This window comes from Pelodiscus sinensis, chromosome 8 (genome assembly GCF_049634645.1).
Source record: "Pelodiscus sinensis isolate JC-2024 chromosome 8, ASM4963464v1, whole genome shotgun sequence".
Lineage (NCBI taxonomy): Eukaryota > Metazoa > Chordata > Testudines > Trionychidae > Pelodiscus > Pelodiscus sinensis.
In genome coordinates, this window is record NC_134718.1 from 38,729,460 (window position 1) to 38,744,784 (window position 15,325).

Here is a 15,325-nt window from a genome sequence, read left to right on the forward strand (position 1 = left end):
CGGGCGGGGAGCTGAGCTGAGCGGGACGGGGGGGCCCGAGTCGCTGTCACCATTTCTGGGGCCCGGCGCGCTGGAGAGTTCCCCTCTCCGCCTCCATCGCCTCAAAGACGGCGGCGGCGGCGGCGGCACACTCAGGGACCTGGGCCGACTCTAAACCCTTCCGCCGCCGCCGCCGCGGCTCCGGCGCCGCTCTGGGCAGCTGGGGAAGGAGGGAGCCGCCGCCGCCGCCGGGAGCCGCCGCCGCTGCAGGGGGAGGAGGGTTCGCCGCTTCCCCCATCTTCAGCCGCCGCTTGCGGGCCTGGGGCTGAGCCGCAGAGGCAGGCCCTGTCCACGGTGCCATCCAGCAGCAGCAGCCATTACCCGGCCGCCGTCCAGAGCCCAGCGGCCGCCGCTGCAGCGGGGAGTGGGAAACCAGTCACAGCCGAGCTTAGGGCCATCTGCAGCCCGCCGCTGCAGAAGCCGTCGCAGCTGCCGAGCCTGTCCTCGCTATTCCTGAGTAGCCCCCGGCTCCCAGACATGACCGCCATCATCAAAGAGATCGTCAGCAGGAACAAAAGGAGATATCAGGAGGATGGCTTCGACTTAGATCTAACCTGTATCCTCGCCCGGCCCGCGCTAGCGTTTGGCTCGCCGTTTCTCTGGGTGCCTTGATCATCTCCCCAGCGACCTGTAGTGTTAATGCTGAGCAGGGATGTGTGTCTGTTTCTCCCCCCCCCGCTCTTCTCCAGGGCTGCCATATTCCTGACTGAATTTGCTGTTCTCTCCAGTGCAGCCAGAGCCCAGTTGGGCAGGCTGAGCGCTCGGCCTAGGCCCAGCACCCGGGATAGAGATGAGATTAAAATGGAAATGAATGCTGCACGTACAGCAATTGCATCAGATTCTTACAGTAATTATGTAGTGTGCCTGCTCGTGTTTTTTGTGTATTTGTGTTCGGCATAATTATTTTGAGCACTATCAGATTTAAAAAGTCAGATGTGCGGCTAGGTTTCTGCAGTTACTGTAATTGGAAGTTGGTCAGTTTTTAGCAACCATATTGCTTTGTTTCATGAAACTAAAGCATTATGTTGTAGAAAAAGCAACATCCTAGGTCGGTTGTTGTCTGTCTTCCAGTTGATTGATGTAGATTGGGGTATGAACATTACCTGCTTGATAGTTGTTGTTTTAGATTCTATTATGTAGTTCAGAATAGAGGTTGAATAGTTATTTGGTCAGTAATTATGATGTCATGCAGATTGAGTATTATCTGTAGTAAATGGTGATTGCAAAGATTAACAGTAGTACTCGTTTGAAATCAAAGCATTCTAGTAGGACCTGTATTGACACTTTTGCTTTAGGTGTCATGTACTAGATACAGTGATGTCATTGCTCATGTTCAGCATAATGCCATTTAAAATAGAGCCTCTTACCTTGATGTTTGATTTTTAGCTCAAATATAAAATGTAATCATTCTACTGTACTGCAAATAGTGATGCCTTTTTCAATTAGTAATTCAGCATTTCGAATTGGAAACATAATTTTAGTGGGCATGTGACTTATCTGCTATTTTCTTGTTCTTTGCATAAATAGATACAAAATATGTGTTGTGCAGTGAATGAAGCATACTTTTCCAGTTTTTAACTAAAACATACGTTGTATATAAATGACAAGAATGTAAGAAAATAACTATTAATTTAAAAATTGCGTCTCTTTAAAGAACACCAGTTTCTTCACTCAACCATATTTTACACTGGTAGACTTTGTGTGCATTGACTTACCCATGGATTAGGACATTTCACAAACAAAAATAGTGGATGAGGTTCCTTTTTTTCTGCTGTCCGATATGTTTTGGGAACTCTTGAGAAATGTAGTGTTCGGGGACATGTAATCTAGCTGCATTAGGATTAGCAAGTCAAACCATGGAGCATTAAAAGGAACTGCATAGCCTTTGAACAGATGTACTATAGCAGCAACAGCAGACAGATGTCTGGCTTTGAATATGTGCTGCAAAGTTAATGGTATATAAGATTGTATTGTAACAGATTAAACTATCAGAATTAAGTTCTGTTACTTGTCACAGATACTATTAACTAAACGTAGAATTTGTTATTTATGAAGTAGTTTTAGTGCTTAAGTAATGAATATGGTATTCATTTTCAGAAGGAGGTTCTGATTTAGAATGGTTTTACAGTAGGGTTAAGATCAGCTTATTGCTCTTCTGACTGTGAGCAGAATTGCATCACAGGTACTGGATTTCTGTATGGAGAGAGAAAAGTGCCTGTAGTACAGAATATCTACTGTTACATTGATTTGGGACTCAAACTAAATATTTGAAGACTTAAATGTGTGATCCCATGAAGTGACCATTTAGCTTTTTTTTAATTACCTGCTGCTTAGTAAAATATTTCGGTTTTAGTAAATATTTTTTCTTTCATTGGGAACATATTGATCAATTAATGGGTTGCTATTTCAGAATTTCATTTTAGTTCTTTAAACTTTTTTGTTTTTCTGTGATGTGTATAGTAATACATACCTGCATTTTCAAGTTAGTATTATAAAACCTGCAAGATTGATATCTGCTCTGAAATATAGCTTACAGACTTTAGTTTATTTGCTACACTAAATGATGTACTTACTGATTTCTTCTATAATGCTGGTAAACACGGAAAACCAATAGCAAGAAACCTAATTTCATACTTCCCAGTTCTAGGGTTTGTTTGTAAAATACTTTGTCATAATGGCATACTGTAACAAAGCAGAATTTCATTTTAGCAGAATTTCATTTTAACTATTCATCTGCACATATATCTATCTATTTTTTACTTGCCAAGAAGAATCTTGTAATTTAGTTAGTGATTTTACTCATCAAGCTCAGAGTTTTGAAGAATACATTAGGTATAGTTACAAAATGTATTTTCTTTTCTGACTTAATAAATAGTTCTATGAACTCTTTCCTTTTTAGATTTACCTTGGAGGACATAACAAATTAAACTAGAAATTGGCTATTTAAGCTCATAGAAAGATTGGTTTTAGCAATAGTTCAGATTAAATGAAATAATATCAAAGTAATATGAAATATTTTCCCATAAGATTCTATATTTTCTGTAGACTATTTTGAACAATGGAAGAAGGCTCTATGTAGTAAATAAGCCCTAATTGAAAGTATTGGTGAGCATTTGGGTTTTATAACTTTTTGTGAATCCTGCACAGGGAGACCTTTGACAAAGTTGTTAATGGGTAGTTAGTTTTGTCTAATGCCTCAAAAGTTATACTGTTTTCTCCTTTACATGAATTAGGAATTAAGTTAAATCTGCAGACTAACCTTGGTTAATCTTCAGGATGTAAATGGTTAACTGGTAACCCTCACCCTTAATGGGTATGGCTTACTGATTCTGGTTAATAGGTAGGAGCTGGTGCAGCTCCCTACCCTGGGTGCCCCGCAGGGCCCACCTCAGGCCAAGGGTATTCTGGCTTGCCAGAGCAGCTGTTGTCTGTGGCAGGCCTGCCCTCCAGCTGCAGGTTACACACGGGCTCCCTGACAACAGGGCCAGCAGCCTCCTGCGGAGCTGGTTGTGGAACTGACAGCGAAACTTCCCTCTGTGGGGTCTGCTGTATAAAATTGATATATAAGCTTTAATATTGCAGAGCCCACAGCACATTTAACTGCTAGGATTTTTAGCGGTTACATGGTTACATATTTAAACGACTTTTTACATCCCTAGATGTGCTGAATTTGTGGTTAAAGACTGTTCGTAACTTTGAGAGAGACTAGATTTTAAATGTAGCACAGAATGAGGTGTATGATTATGCAATTTAAGTATCAGCATTGATACTTTCATTGATACTTTTCATTGACTTTCATTGTGTTTTTAATATAAAAAGGATGTCACGTTAGTTTTAAAAGAACTAAAGTTACATATTTTTCAAACAAACTTCTTTTTAACAAGGGTATTTAGATGGTCTTTTGGAGTTGGGGTGGAATTGTGTATGTATGGGTAATGGTCACATCTGAAGATTAATGCCACTGATGTTTTTACATTACATGATCAGAACATCATAAACTATCACTTAACAACTGTCATATGATAAAATCAGTTTTTCTGCATGAATAATTTAAAATGACTGCACCATTTTTTAAACATTACACAGATTGAACTGCTAAATGTCTTATGTCGCATGTAATTCACCATTTGTAACAGATTTTTGGTATATCCTTGGAATGGCTGTAGGAAGGAATGCCTTCAGAACTGTATCCGGTCATTTAAAAAAACGTCATATTTTCGTCTGCCTTTGGTTTCTTCTACAATATTTATTTCTACTTGTCTGAATAGTGTTAAAATACTTCATGAAAATAATGGGGCAGGTGGAAAGGGGCAAATGTAACTTTTTATGTATTACTGGTGTCCCTGTAAGAAACAGTAATGCCTTAACTGTATTTTTGAATAATTTTTCAGTGCTTGAATACCTAGTCTATTTTAAACTATGTATGTACTTTCAACCACTGCAAACAAAAAAAAAAAAAAAATGAAGTGGTAACAAGTACATTCAACCATCTCATGTAACTTGGATTTCAATGCATGGGTTTTAGATGTAGTCTGTAGAAAGTTACTTAAATCGTTTGTGGAGTTTTCAGTCAATTAAGAAGCCTAAAAAACACAAAATTGTTGGTTGATGCCTATCTTTATATACCAGTTCATAGCTTTAGACAGGCATGCCAGAGTTCTACCCTGCATTGAGATCTGCTGGCAAGGACAACTGTAATGATTCTGAAGGAAGACGAGGGCCAGGTCTACTCTAGATCTGGAAGGTTGGCTTAAGAAAGGTATGCAACTACAGCTATGTAAAATAAATCAACTCCAGTTACATATCTTAAGCTGAGGTTGGCACTGTCTTCATATAGGGAGACTGACTGGATGCTCCTGTCAGCTTTCCTTACTCCTCGTGACTGCGAGGAGTACCGGCACCAACTGGGCACCAAAGTTATTTTGGTTTAGCGGCTCTTAACTAGACCTGCTATATCGAATACGAGGAGATTGATAGCCAGCGTGGAAAGTGAAGATATGGCCTAGGACTTCATGGATAGTAGATATGTGGATAGTGATTTTTATCAGTATTGTCAATAAACTCCTATAAAAGTTGGCTTGCTTTTACATTTAAATATTATTGTGCATAATTGTTTAAATCAAAATTCTGAAGAGAAGTTTCACAATGTGTAAAAAACTAATTTTTCCCTGTTTGTACCATCAGAGCATTGTGCATTAGAATGAAATCTGATCATATAACTTTACCATAAAGGGTTGCTTTTCAGTTTTAGAAAAACAGATTTGAAATAATGATACATCTTAATTATTGAATATTTAAAAATCTAATATTCCACTGAAAATAGAATCAATATTTGAGGTTGCATTTAGTCAGTCTTTCTGAGGCACAATACAGGCTGTCCCCGGGTTATGTGGATCCGACTTATGTCGGATCCCTACTTAAGAACGGGGTGAGGGAACCCCAAACTAGCTGCGCGCGCCCCCCCCCCAGCATACCACCGAGACGCGCCACGGCGGTCCCGCCACCCGCGTCCTCGGCAGCGAGAAAAGCCACTCCGCGTCTCCCTGGTCTGCTGGGGGGGGGTCCCCCAGCAGACCAGGGAGATGCGGAACAAAGCCGCGGAGGACGTGGGCGGCGGGACCGTGGCGTGTCTTGGCGGTCTTGCTGCCCCCATCCTCTGTGGCGAGAAAAGCCTGGTCTGCTGTGGAGGGAGGGCCCTGCAACTAGTGCGCCCCCCCCCCCCCCCCCAGCAGACCAGGCTTTTCTCGCCGCTGGTCAGTTTCAGCAGCAGCTGAATCAGGACGCCTGGGGTAGAGCAGCTGGGGGGCTGCCGGGTTGGTCCCCGCAGCGCCGCACGTTGGTGCTGTAGGACCAACCTGGCAGCACCCCAGCTGCTCTACCCCAGGTGTCGCCAAGTCAGCTGCTGCTGAAACTGATCAGCGGCTGATTCCAGGAAGCCCGGGGCAAAGCAGCTCTGCCTCGGGCTTCCTGTAGTCAGCTGCTGGTCAGTTTCAGCAGCGGCTGAATCGGGGACACCTGGGGTACAATATGTACTAGTTCCGACTTACATACAAATTCAACTTAAGAACAAACCTACAGTCCCTATCTTGTATGTAATGCGGGGACTGCCTGTATAGTGTTTCTTATTAAATGTTTTGTAATGGAAGCTTTTAAATGATATAAAGGTACAGAAATCTCCATATTATTCAGGATTCTTAAATGTACGAGTAAATCAATGCATTTACCTATTTACTGGTGGAAAAACTACTCCTGTTTAGGTATGCATTATGTTGCTTAGCAATATAAAGTGACAAGTTGGAACTTCTCTTGGAGAATTTTCTAAAATCTCATTTTGTTAATGGAAGATTAGTGTCAATATCACTGTTAATTATTCATATATCCTCTTGTAATATTGTACCTAATACATTTTATTTTTAAATGTCCACCATAACAGTGGTTAGTTAGCAGAGCGACTCCGTCAGTATATTTTCATTCAAATTATAGGTTGGCTCTTAGTATTTTCCTGTTCTTTAAATGATTTGTGATAGTGCCAACTTCATTTGGAACTGCTTAATCACTGCATTGTCTAACCATTTTAGTCAGTGCGCACAGCTTTGCTGAAGACTATTTGCACAAGCTAAACATAAAGTTAAAAATTAACAAATTACTTTTGTATGCTTCTAAATTGACAGAAGCTGCCAATTTCATGTTTTCACTTGTAGCTACTGGTTGAGTGATAGCTAGAATGTTACAGTTTTTCTGTTCAAGTAGGAGCGATAAATAAGTACTGAAAAACCGTGAATAACTTGTAAATCTTGCTCAGAATTAATAGTGATTTTTTTTCCTTAAATAGAAGTCAAGTTAGTTGTCTTGAGTGAAATTTTATGCTCTGAAAGAGTTAAAATAGAATCTTAGTTGGACAAGTAGTTTTGGAATATGTAAGGGATTTGCCTATTTTTGTATTAAAATGGGTACTGCTTTGTAATATGTAAAATGTTTCAGGGTTTAGTAGAGCAAATGTATACTAAAATTGAGATTTGAATTAAATTAAGGAAGCTGAAGGTCAAAGCAACTATTACATGAAAATTGACTATATTCTAGTGCATTGTACAAAAGTATGGATTCTTGGGAGATACACAGCTCAACTGAAATGCTGTTTAAGTAGGTGTCTTAATTTCGGCTTTACTTGCTTTTAAAAGATTATTAAAGCCATGTTACTTTCCAGAGGAATTTTCAGAAGTGCTGAACATTGGTGTTGGATCACTGATTTCTGTGGGTGTTGAGTCAGACTCAGCACTGAGCACTTGTGAAAATCCCATCGTTATACACCTGTGCTTTAAGGTAGATTTCAATGTAAAATGTCAACGGATTGGTCCAACTTCAGACTTTATAAATGAACCTGTTTAGCAGTTGGTGCCCATCACTCTGCCTGAACATTAAGGTCTTAGTTGTGTCCTCATATAGTCGTATGCAACTACTCTTCTTGACTTGAATGAGAGCATATTATCTCAGAAAAGAATATAGTTCTTAATGGAGGTTGTGAAACACTTCAGCTAGTTAGACTGCTGCAGCATGGCATATATAGAAATATGAGTGAGTTCTCTTCATAGCAGTTGATTGTTGGCCTAATAGCTTTCTTAGTAAAGAGATTTTTTTTATCATTACATTGCTGATTATTCTCAATACACTTAATGATTGCATAATAACTCTACTTAATGTTTCCAGAGTGTAATGCTTGCTGTGTGGGTAGCAGTTATTTAGAAAAACTTGGTAGTTTTATTATGTTAAATAATTTCTAGAAACAGCTAAGTACCTTTCGATTTATGCTGAAAGAAGGCACAAATTGTGTGTTTCTGTATTGTCTTGATTTGTGGTAATTTTGGAAAAGAAATTCCTCTTACCTTGATGACTGTTTGTTGAAGTGGCCTGAGTGTAGTCTTTCAGGAAGCAAAAAATATTTCAAAGTGGGAAACTTTCAGCGTATGCATTAATACCATAAATAATATTGCCCTTTAAAGCATAAATTAAAATTTTTATCAGGTAGAACTTTAGTACTTGAAGTTTTTGGCTAGAATGCAGTCTTTAACACGTGCTGCTGAACTTAATTTTTATAATGGAATGATAGTTAATGTTGTTGGGCATCACATTAATGCAGCTGATGAAAAAAATTAAATAAAATCTCCTGCCAAAAAAACCTAAAGTTAGTATTTTTGAGTTGTATAGTAACTTTACACAATAGTGCAGAGGAACTAACGCACAAGATAGTAGTAATAGACTGTATCCCTGACCAATGCAAGCCATAAGAAGCAAGGCCGTAACAGAGTAAGGTATTTAACATCTTATGTACATTCCTTTTGAGTTCTGTTTCATAAACTACCCCCATACTTTGTCTAGCATTTTTGGTTAAGTACTCTAACCTCACTTATTGGTGTTATATAGATTTGCCTTGATATACTAGTGGTATTGCTTTCATAATTACATTGTATGTCATTCACATGGTTTTTATTGGTGTTTATAAATCCTATTGCAATTAATTGCAAATGTCTGCAAGATGTTTTTCTGTAATGTTTAGGAAGTAATGTAGGGATATTATAACTCTAATTTGGTATGTACACGTAGAAATTAGAATGGAAATCTGTGTTTGTATGCAAATAGAATTAAGTTTGTACATTAGTCTTTGAAGGCTATGCAAATGTGGTTGAGATTAAGAGGAGGAACAAGTGAGTAGCATGTACCTAGGATGTTGAATGATTTCCTTTTGTTTTCATGGTGTGCATTGGTGAGAGATGCCATGTAGAAAAAACTTCAGATTACTTTTTTGTGTGGGGAATTTACCATGTTGTTTGATCTCTGTATGTCAGTTTGGATGTTTATGTAGCTTGGTAACACTATTAATATGTATTTCATAAAAACCCCATAAATATAAGGATTAAGATTGCTTTTTCTGTGCAGTCTTAAGTCCTCTCTGTGTATGCATTACCATGCAACTCATGGAGTGGGTTACAGCTAATGAAAAGTTATGCCAAAATAAATGTTAATCTTTAAGGTGCCACAGGACTCATTATTTTTGTTGAAACAGACTAAAATGGCTAGCCCTGACACTCATTACTCTAGTGCTGCCTAACAGCATATGTGAAGTCCGGAGGTAGAGCTAGCAATAGAACCCATTTCTCCTGGGTTTTTAGAGAGAGAGAGTGAGTGTGTATGTGTGTGTGTGTGTGGGGGGGGGGGGGGGGCCTGTTTTACACTAGGAAATTGGGGTTTTAAGACTTTTCGCGGCCAAATGATTCAGTTGTGTTGACCAGAGTGACTTTGATAAAACAACCTAGTCTCCAGTGTAGCGAGCATAAGGTTGACAGGAAAATTTTCCTGTCCTTCATGCAGATGAAATATATATGCTGTCAGAAGGCCTCCCGTTGGCATAGTTAGCATCTTCACTGAAGTGATCTAGTGGTACTGCTTCTGTATTTTAAGTATGGAATAAACTTCCTTTAAAGAGTTTATCTATAATAGCTATTCTGCATTAACTCTATATGTTAGGGATACATTTTGTTGGCAATCAGTGTGTCTTGTTCTGGTTTACCTTAATTTGCTTTGGTAGTGGGTTCGGGAATAGCTTCTGTAACTTTAAATTCACACCTGATGTTCATCTGTATTAATACTCTAGTGTAGGCAGTTTCGAAATGTAAGGTAGTCTTGTGACTCCAGTTGTAGACATTAGGGATGGAAGCATATAGATGTTTAAACGATTAACCGATAAACCTGGGTTTATTGGTTAATCCAAATGATTACACACATTCCACTTCCCCCTTGCTGCCTCTGTATCAGAGGCAGCAGGGGTGGGGTGGGAGCTGGTGCCAATGAGGAGCTATCTTTCAAGCTGGTTTCCCACATGTGCCAGTTCCCACGGAGTTGCCTCCCTTCCCACTTCCTGGCTGCTTTCCACAGAAGCAGCAGCGTGGGACATCAGGTGGGATGCAGTGCTAGGGGGAAAAAGGAGAGTGAGGGGGAGCAGGCAGTGTCATTATTATCAACATCAGGTATCATTGTAGAAATAGAAGGTGTAAGATATTGGTCTGACTCTTACTCAATGACCTGGTGGAAGTTGCTATTTTGAATAAATCCCTGGTATCACCTTGATTACTTGTCTTCTGCTTTCTTTCCATAAAAATAGAGCACAGAATATGCAATTGGATAATGTGCTGGCCAGTATACTAGTATTCTCAGTTATTAGGTTGAACATTTGTTTTGGGAGATACTAGAAATGCTGCTTAATTGAGCTTTCTGGTTAATTGAGTGCCAGATAGCAGAGCTTTTACTTTACACCATTCCCCTGCCAATCATATTAATTTTGTTCTAAAGGAAAAATGAAAATCTAGGAAACTGCATATGAAAAGTGTTAAATATGACTGTTTATGTTTCAAAGAAAAGTGGAGAAAAGATAAAAATCAGAGTTTGGGTTTCCTGTTCAATCTTAATTCTTCTGATTTGAACTTGCAGTATAATACAGTTTTAAATTACAGGGTTTCATTATTTTCTTGCAAGATCCCTGCATCATTAAGTATATTTGCTGCATAAAGTTGCAGAGATTTGTAGATCGTGCATTTGCTAAATTGAGTGATTCATCAACTGAGGTACTCTGTTTTTGATCTAGTATTACAAATATTGTATCCAAAAGACTAGAAATGACTAGATTGATTAGAATAAAACAAGTATGTTGCACTCCAAATCTGGTATTGAAGATTGCTTTGTATAGTTTGAATTCTTTCTTTTGTCTCAGTATTTATGATCTTCCAGAGTAAATTTATGGTTCAGGATGTTAATATAAGATTCTTGTAAACTCCAAGTTTTCTAAATTAGAAATAACAAAACTCTTTAATACAAAATGTCTGTCTCAGCCAGTAGGAGCAGCAAGGGCAGTGCCTGGTGGTGGTGGGAGGGGGGGCACAGAGCCTGGTATGTGACCTGCCATCCACCTCATGCCCAGACATCACCTTCCTCTGAGACCCGAAACCCCCATCCCACTCATGCACCCTTCCTCCCACAAGACCCCCACTCTAGCCACCTCCTGCATCTTCCTTCCTTCCTTCCCAGACTCCCAACCCTGAGCCCACTCCTGCATCCTTCCACGAGGGATGTATATACCCCTTAAAGTGAAGCAGTTAAACAGTATTATTTTAATTATTTAACGGGGGTCTGAAGAGCCCACTGCGTATGGCAGGGCTGCTCTTGCTGGCTGGGGTCCTGCTAGCTGGGCCGCAGCGGGAGGGGGGCTGTTCCCGCTGCTGGTTAACCAGTTACTCTTTTACATTCCTACTTTGCATCCCATCTCCTCCTGCACCTATTTTGTAATCATGGGTGGTTGGCTGGTGGTCTGTGGAAAGTTTTGTGTTGAGTGGGATGGGCTATAGGCCAAAGAGTTTGAGAATCACTGATCTGCGCATACTTTGTTGGGGCCACATACATGGTTCCTTGTGAAACTGATCACTTGGACTTGAAGTTACATAATATGGTCAGGCCATGTCCTTTATTTCTTTTCAGCTGCTTCAGTATGTAGTAATCTTTCTAGCTGCTTTTATGTTGGCTGGTTTTCTTTGAGCAGATACAGTTCAGTAGTTTGAATATAGTGTAGTCATACTTAAGTTTGGTTTGTTAGACCTTGTTTTCTTGCTGCTTATTTCTGTTGGTGGTAGAGCACCTCATTCTGTAATATCAGGAACCATTTCTTAGGAAATGTATCAGCCTTCTTCTGGAACGAATGCCATCTTTTTTATTATTATTATTATTATTATTATTATTATTATTATTACCTAAACTTTTTATGTCCATGAGTCTGCAAAGGATGTTGCAATTAGAAATTCAGCACACCTTACATTTTTCTTCAAACTTTCTCAAGTATCTCTCCTTGAGTGAATCTGACCCCAATGTATGTAGTACTTAAAGAAATTGATGAAACGATGGTTTTTCACATTACTATTAAATAGAACTTGATTATAGTTTTTGTTTTCCAATTAGACATTTTCATTATTTATGTGAAGTTACTGAAAAGAGGATTTTCTCCCATGCTCATGGTGTCCCCAGTCTGCATGTGGTGTTTCAAAGTGGTAGTGCTGCACGGAGCCCGGGGTCAAGGAGGGAGTACCCAGCTGATCCTGGGCTCCACATGGCACTGCTGCTTTGAAATGCCATATGCAGCCTGAAGCCAGGCTCTCTGCAGCGTTTCAAAGCAGTAGCACAGCACAGAGTCCAGGGTCACTGGGTGAGTTCCCAGCTGATCCTGGGCTCCATGCAGTGCTTTTGCCTTTTAAATGTAGCAACAGCCCTAGGGCTGTTAGGGCACCTCTCCCTCTTAAGTGTATTATCAACTAATCAAATAATTGATGCAAAATGCATTGACTATTCAATTAGTCATTAGTCTATATTTAGCATCCTTAATTTGAAATTTTTAATATCTGATGTTTTCAGTTCAGAGAGGTAGTCATGTCGTTTGTAAGTGGCAGAGGCAGCAGCACAGGGTGGCAGCAGCCCCGTCCAGGGAGGAGAGGAGGCCTGAGCTCCTGGACCTGGCACAAGCTGAAACTGAGCCAGGCTGCCTGCTTGCCTGGCTCCTAATACACTTTAAATGTAGAGCTGCAGTGGGAGTAGGGCCAGGATTGAGACAGGCTGCTTGCCAGCTGCTAAAAAAATTGTGTGTGGGGGGTGGGGGAGGAAATGCATGTAGTCTTACAGCATTAACCTAAAAGCTTTTGCTAATGGGTTAATCAGCTACAGTATAACATCCCTAGTGTGGAATGTAATGGCCCATCCAGTTCAGGTCTTTGTTCAGATCTCAATTCCAGGTGTCAAACTTGTAAATGAAACCAAGTTCTGTAGCTTCTCTCTCTCAAGCTGGTTTTTTCATTTGCTTTGTAATAATAGTCACTTTTAGATCCATTAGTGAGTGCCTGGGCAAGTTAAAATGTTCCCCAACAGGTTCTGTGTGTGACCTTTTTTTATCTGATTTGTGTACATAATCCTTTGTTGTAGAGACTTTCCAGTTTGGCCAATATAACATTATGACATTAAAAAGTTAAAATTAGGGATACAAGTTAACCAGTTAAACGTGAGGTTGACCTGACATTTAACTGACTAAAGCAGTATCTGCGCTGGGGATTCACGGCCCTGGGGTTGGGTCTCCTGCTGTCTCCCAGCTTCTGTTCATGGCGGGCCTGGGTTCCTGTGGACAAAGGTTGTTCTAGTCCCCACCTGTTACCCGTTAACTGGAACCTGTAAGCATTACCAGTTTAGGGTGACAACCAATTAACCTTTCATATCCCTAGTTTAAAGTGTGCTACTCCATATTGCAAAATCAGTAACTACATCTAAAAAGCTTAATCTTTGAGTGTCAGATGGAAGATTTGACAGAATGCACTTGGTTGGCTATAAGGAATTCTTTTTTACTCTGACGAACTTTCTTCCTTCTCAGTTCCTTTCTTCTTCCTGTACAACCAGAGTCACAGAACTATAGCAGCTTACTTTGTCCCAGACCAATTCTAATAGCAATGCAGCCTGTATATAAATGGGAAGAGTGTGTACAGGATAGTACAGTTTGGACCTTCCTGGTCTGACAATCTTGGGACCTGATTGGACCTGGATGAGGAAATTGTGCTGGACAATGGGAGCTCCCTGGATACCAGCCCTGCAGATGAATGCCCTTCTCTACTGCGGGCTTCTTCAGATCAGTTGGCCTGCCTGTTGGCTAGCTCCAGTCCTGGCTCCACTGCTGGCTATGCAGCACGTGGCCCTGGCTGTCCTCCTTCTTCTGGGCTGATGTGTGGCGAGGCTTCTTCGCCTAGGCTGCCGTCATCCTGGCCCTTCTGTTGGGTGGCAGGTAGTCCCAATTGTGCTCTGCCGCCGCCTGAGCTGCCTGAACTGCAATGGGTCTGATGCTACCTGAGTTATTGGGCTGTGCTGGGCTCTCAGCTGCTGCCCCTCCTGTCCCGGGTTGTTCTCATCCAGAAACATCTGTTGCCAGACCAGAGAATCTGGGATTTGGGATGTGAAACTTGTACTACCAATTGATAAATGTTGTGTGTGCCAACAGGCTTCTGTGCAATTCAGTGTAATGTTTTTAAATTAGGAGTAGCTAGGAAAACTACACAGAAGTTCGTTGGCAGTTGAAATATGGCCAAACTTCTTTAAATCTGTTGCAGAGAATCATTGAATTCTAGAACTGGAAGGGACCTCAGAGATCAAGTCCAGTCCCTTGCCCTCATGGCAGGACCATATACCACCTAGATCATCCCTGATAGATGTCTGTCCAACCTGCTCTTAAAATATCTTCAGAGGTGCAGATTCCACAACCTCCCTAGGCAATTTATTCCAGTGTTTGGTCACCACGACAGTTACTCCTAGGCTATGTCTAGACTGCAAGCCTCTTTCGAAAGAGCCTCTTTCGAAAGAGAGCGTCTAGACTGCACACGGAATTTCGAAAAAGCAAGCCGCTTTTTTGAAAGAAAGCACCCAGTGAGTCTGGATGCTCTCTTTCTAAAAAGCCTGTTTGCTTTCAAGAACGCCTTCTTTCGAAAGAGCACTTTCGAAAGAAGGCGTTCTTCCTCGTGGAATTAGGTTTACCACCGTCAAAAGAAAAGCCGCATTCTTTCGATTTACTTTCGAAAGAATGCTGCTGCAGTCTAGACGCAGGTGAAGTTTTTTCGAAAAAAGGCTACTTTTTTCGAAAAAACCCCTGAGTCTGGACACAGCCCTAATGTCCAGCCTAAACCTCCCTTGCTGCAAGTTAAGCCCATTGCTTCTTGTCCTATCATCAGAGGCCAAGGAGAAGAATTTTTCTCCCTCTTCCTTGTAATGCTTGTGGATTACAAAGGTGTTTGTGCATGTCACTATAGGGGTGACTTCTGCCTCTCCATCTGTAACTGTTTTTGAATCAGTGGGATTTAGTGGTGCAGACGTTGAGACAATTTTGGTAGACTCAAGAAGACAGCACATGAACAAAAAAATGTAACTTAACATTTTTTTTTTTTTTTTAACAAAATAGAAGACCTGCCAGGATTGGTGAGAGATGGCTTTCACTTGTCAGGAAGTGAGAGTGATTACTCTTCCCTGATGAATTGGAGAGTGGATTTGTCAAGGCCTGTATTTGTCTTAGGGTAGATGTAGACATACCCATGTTAGCATTGCTCAAGCTAGTGCCTAGAAGTAGCCGTGTGGTAGCAACAACACAGTGGGAGTTCAGGCACTCTAGGTTACTTGCTTGGGCAATAAGCCCAAGCCACTGCCTTAGCCATTGTGGCCATGCCAGTATTTTTAA

At 40.8% G+C, this 15,325-nt stretch overlaps 1 protein-coding gene across 1 annotated transcript in view; it reads left to right on the top strand.

Moving 5' to 3' along the window:
* Positions 1 to 373: 373 nt before the first annotated feature.
* Positions 374 to 15,325, top strand: part of PTEN (phosphatase and tensin homolog) — a 90,862-nt gene continuing 75,910 nt past the window's right edge. Inside the window, exon 1 of the mRNA XM_014572722.3 lies at positions 374 to 595. Coding sequence (XP_014428208.2) covers positions 517 to 595 — 79 coding nt within the window. The 5' untranslated portion in view covers positions 374 to 516. The remainder of the gene's footprint in view (positions 596 to 15,325) is intronic.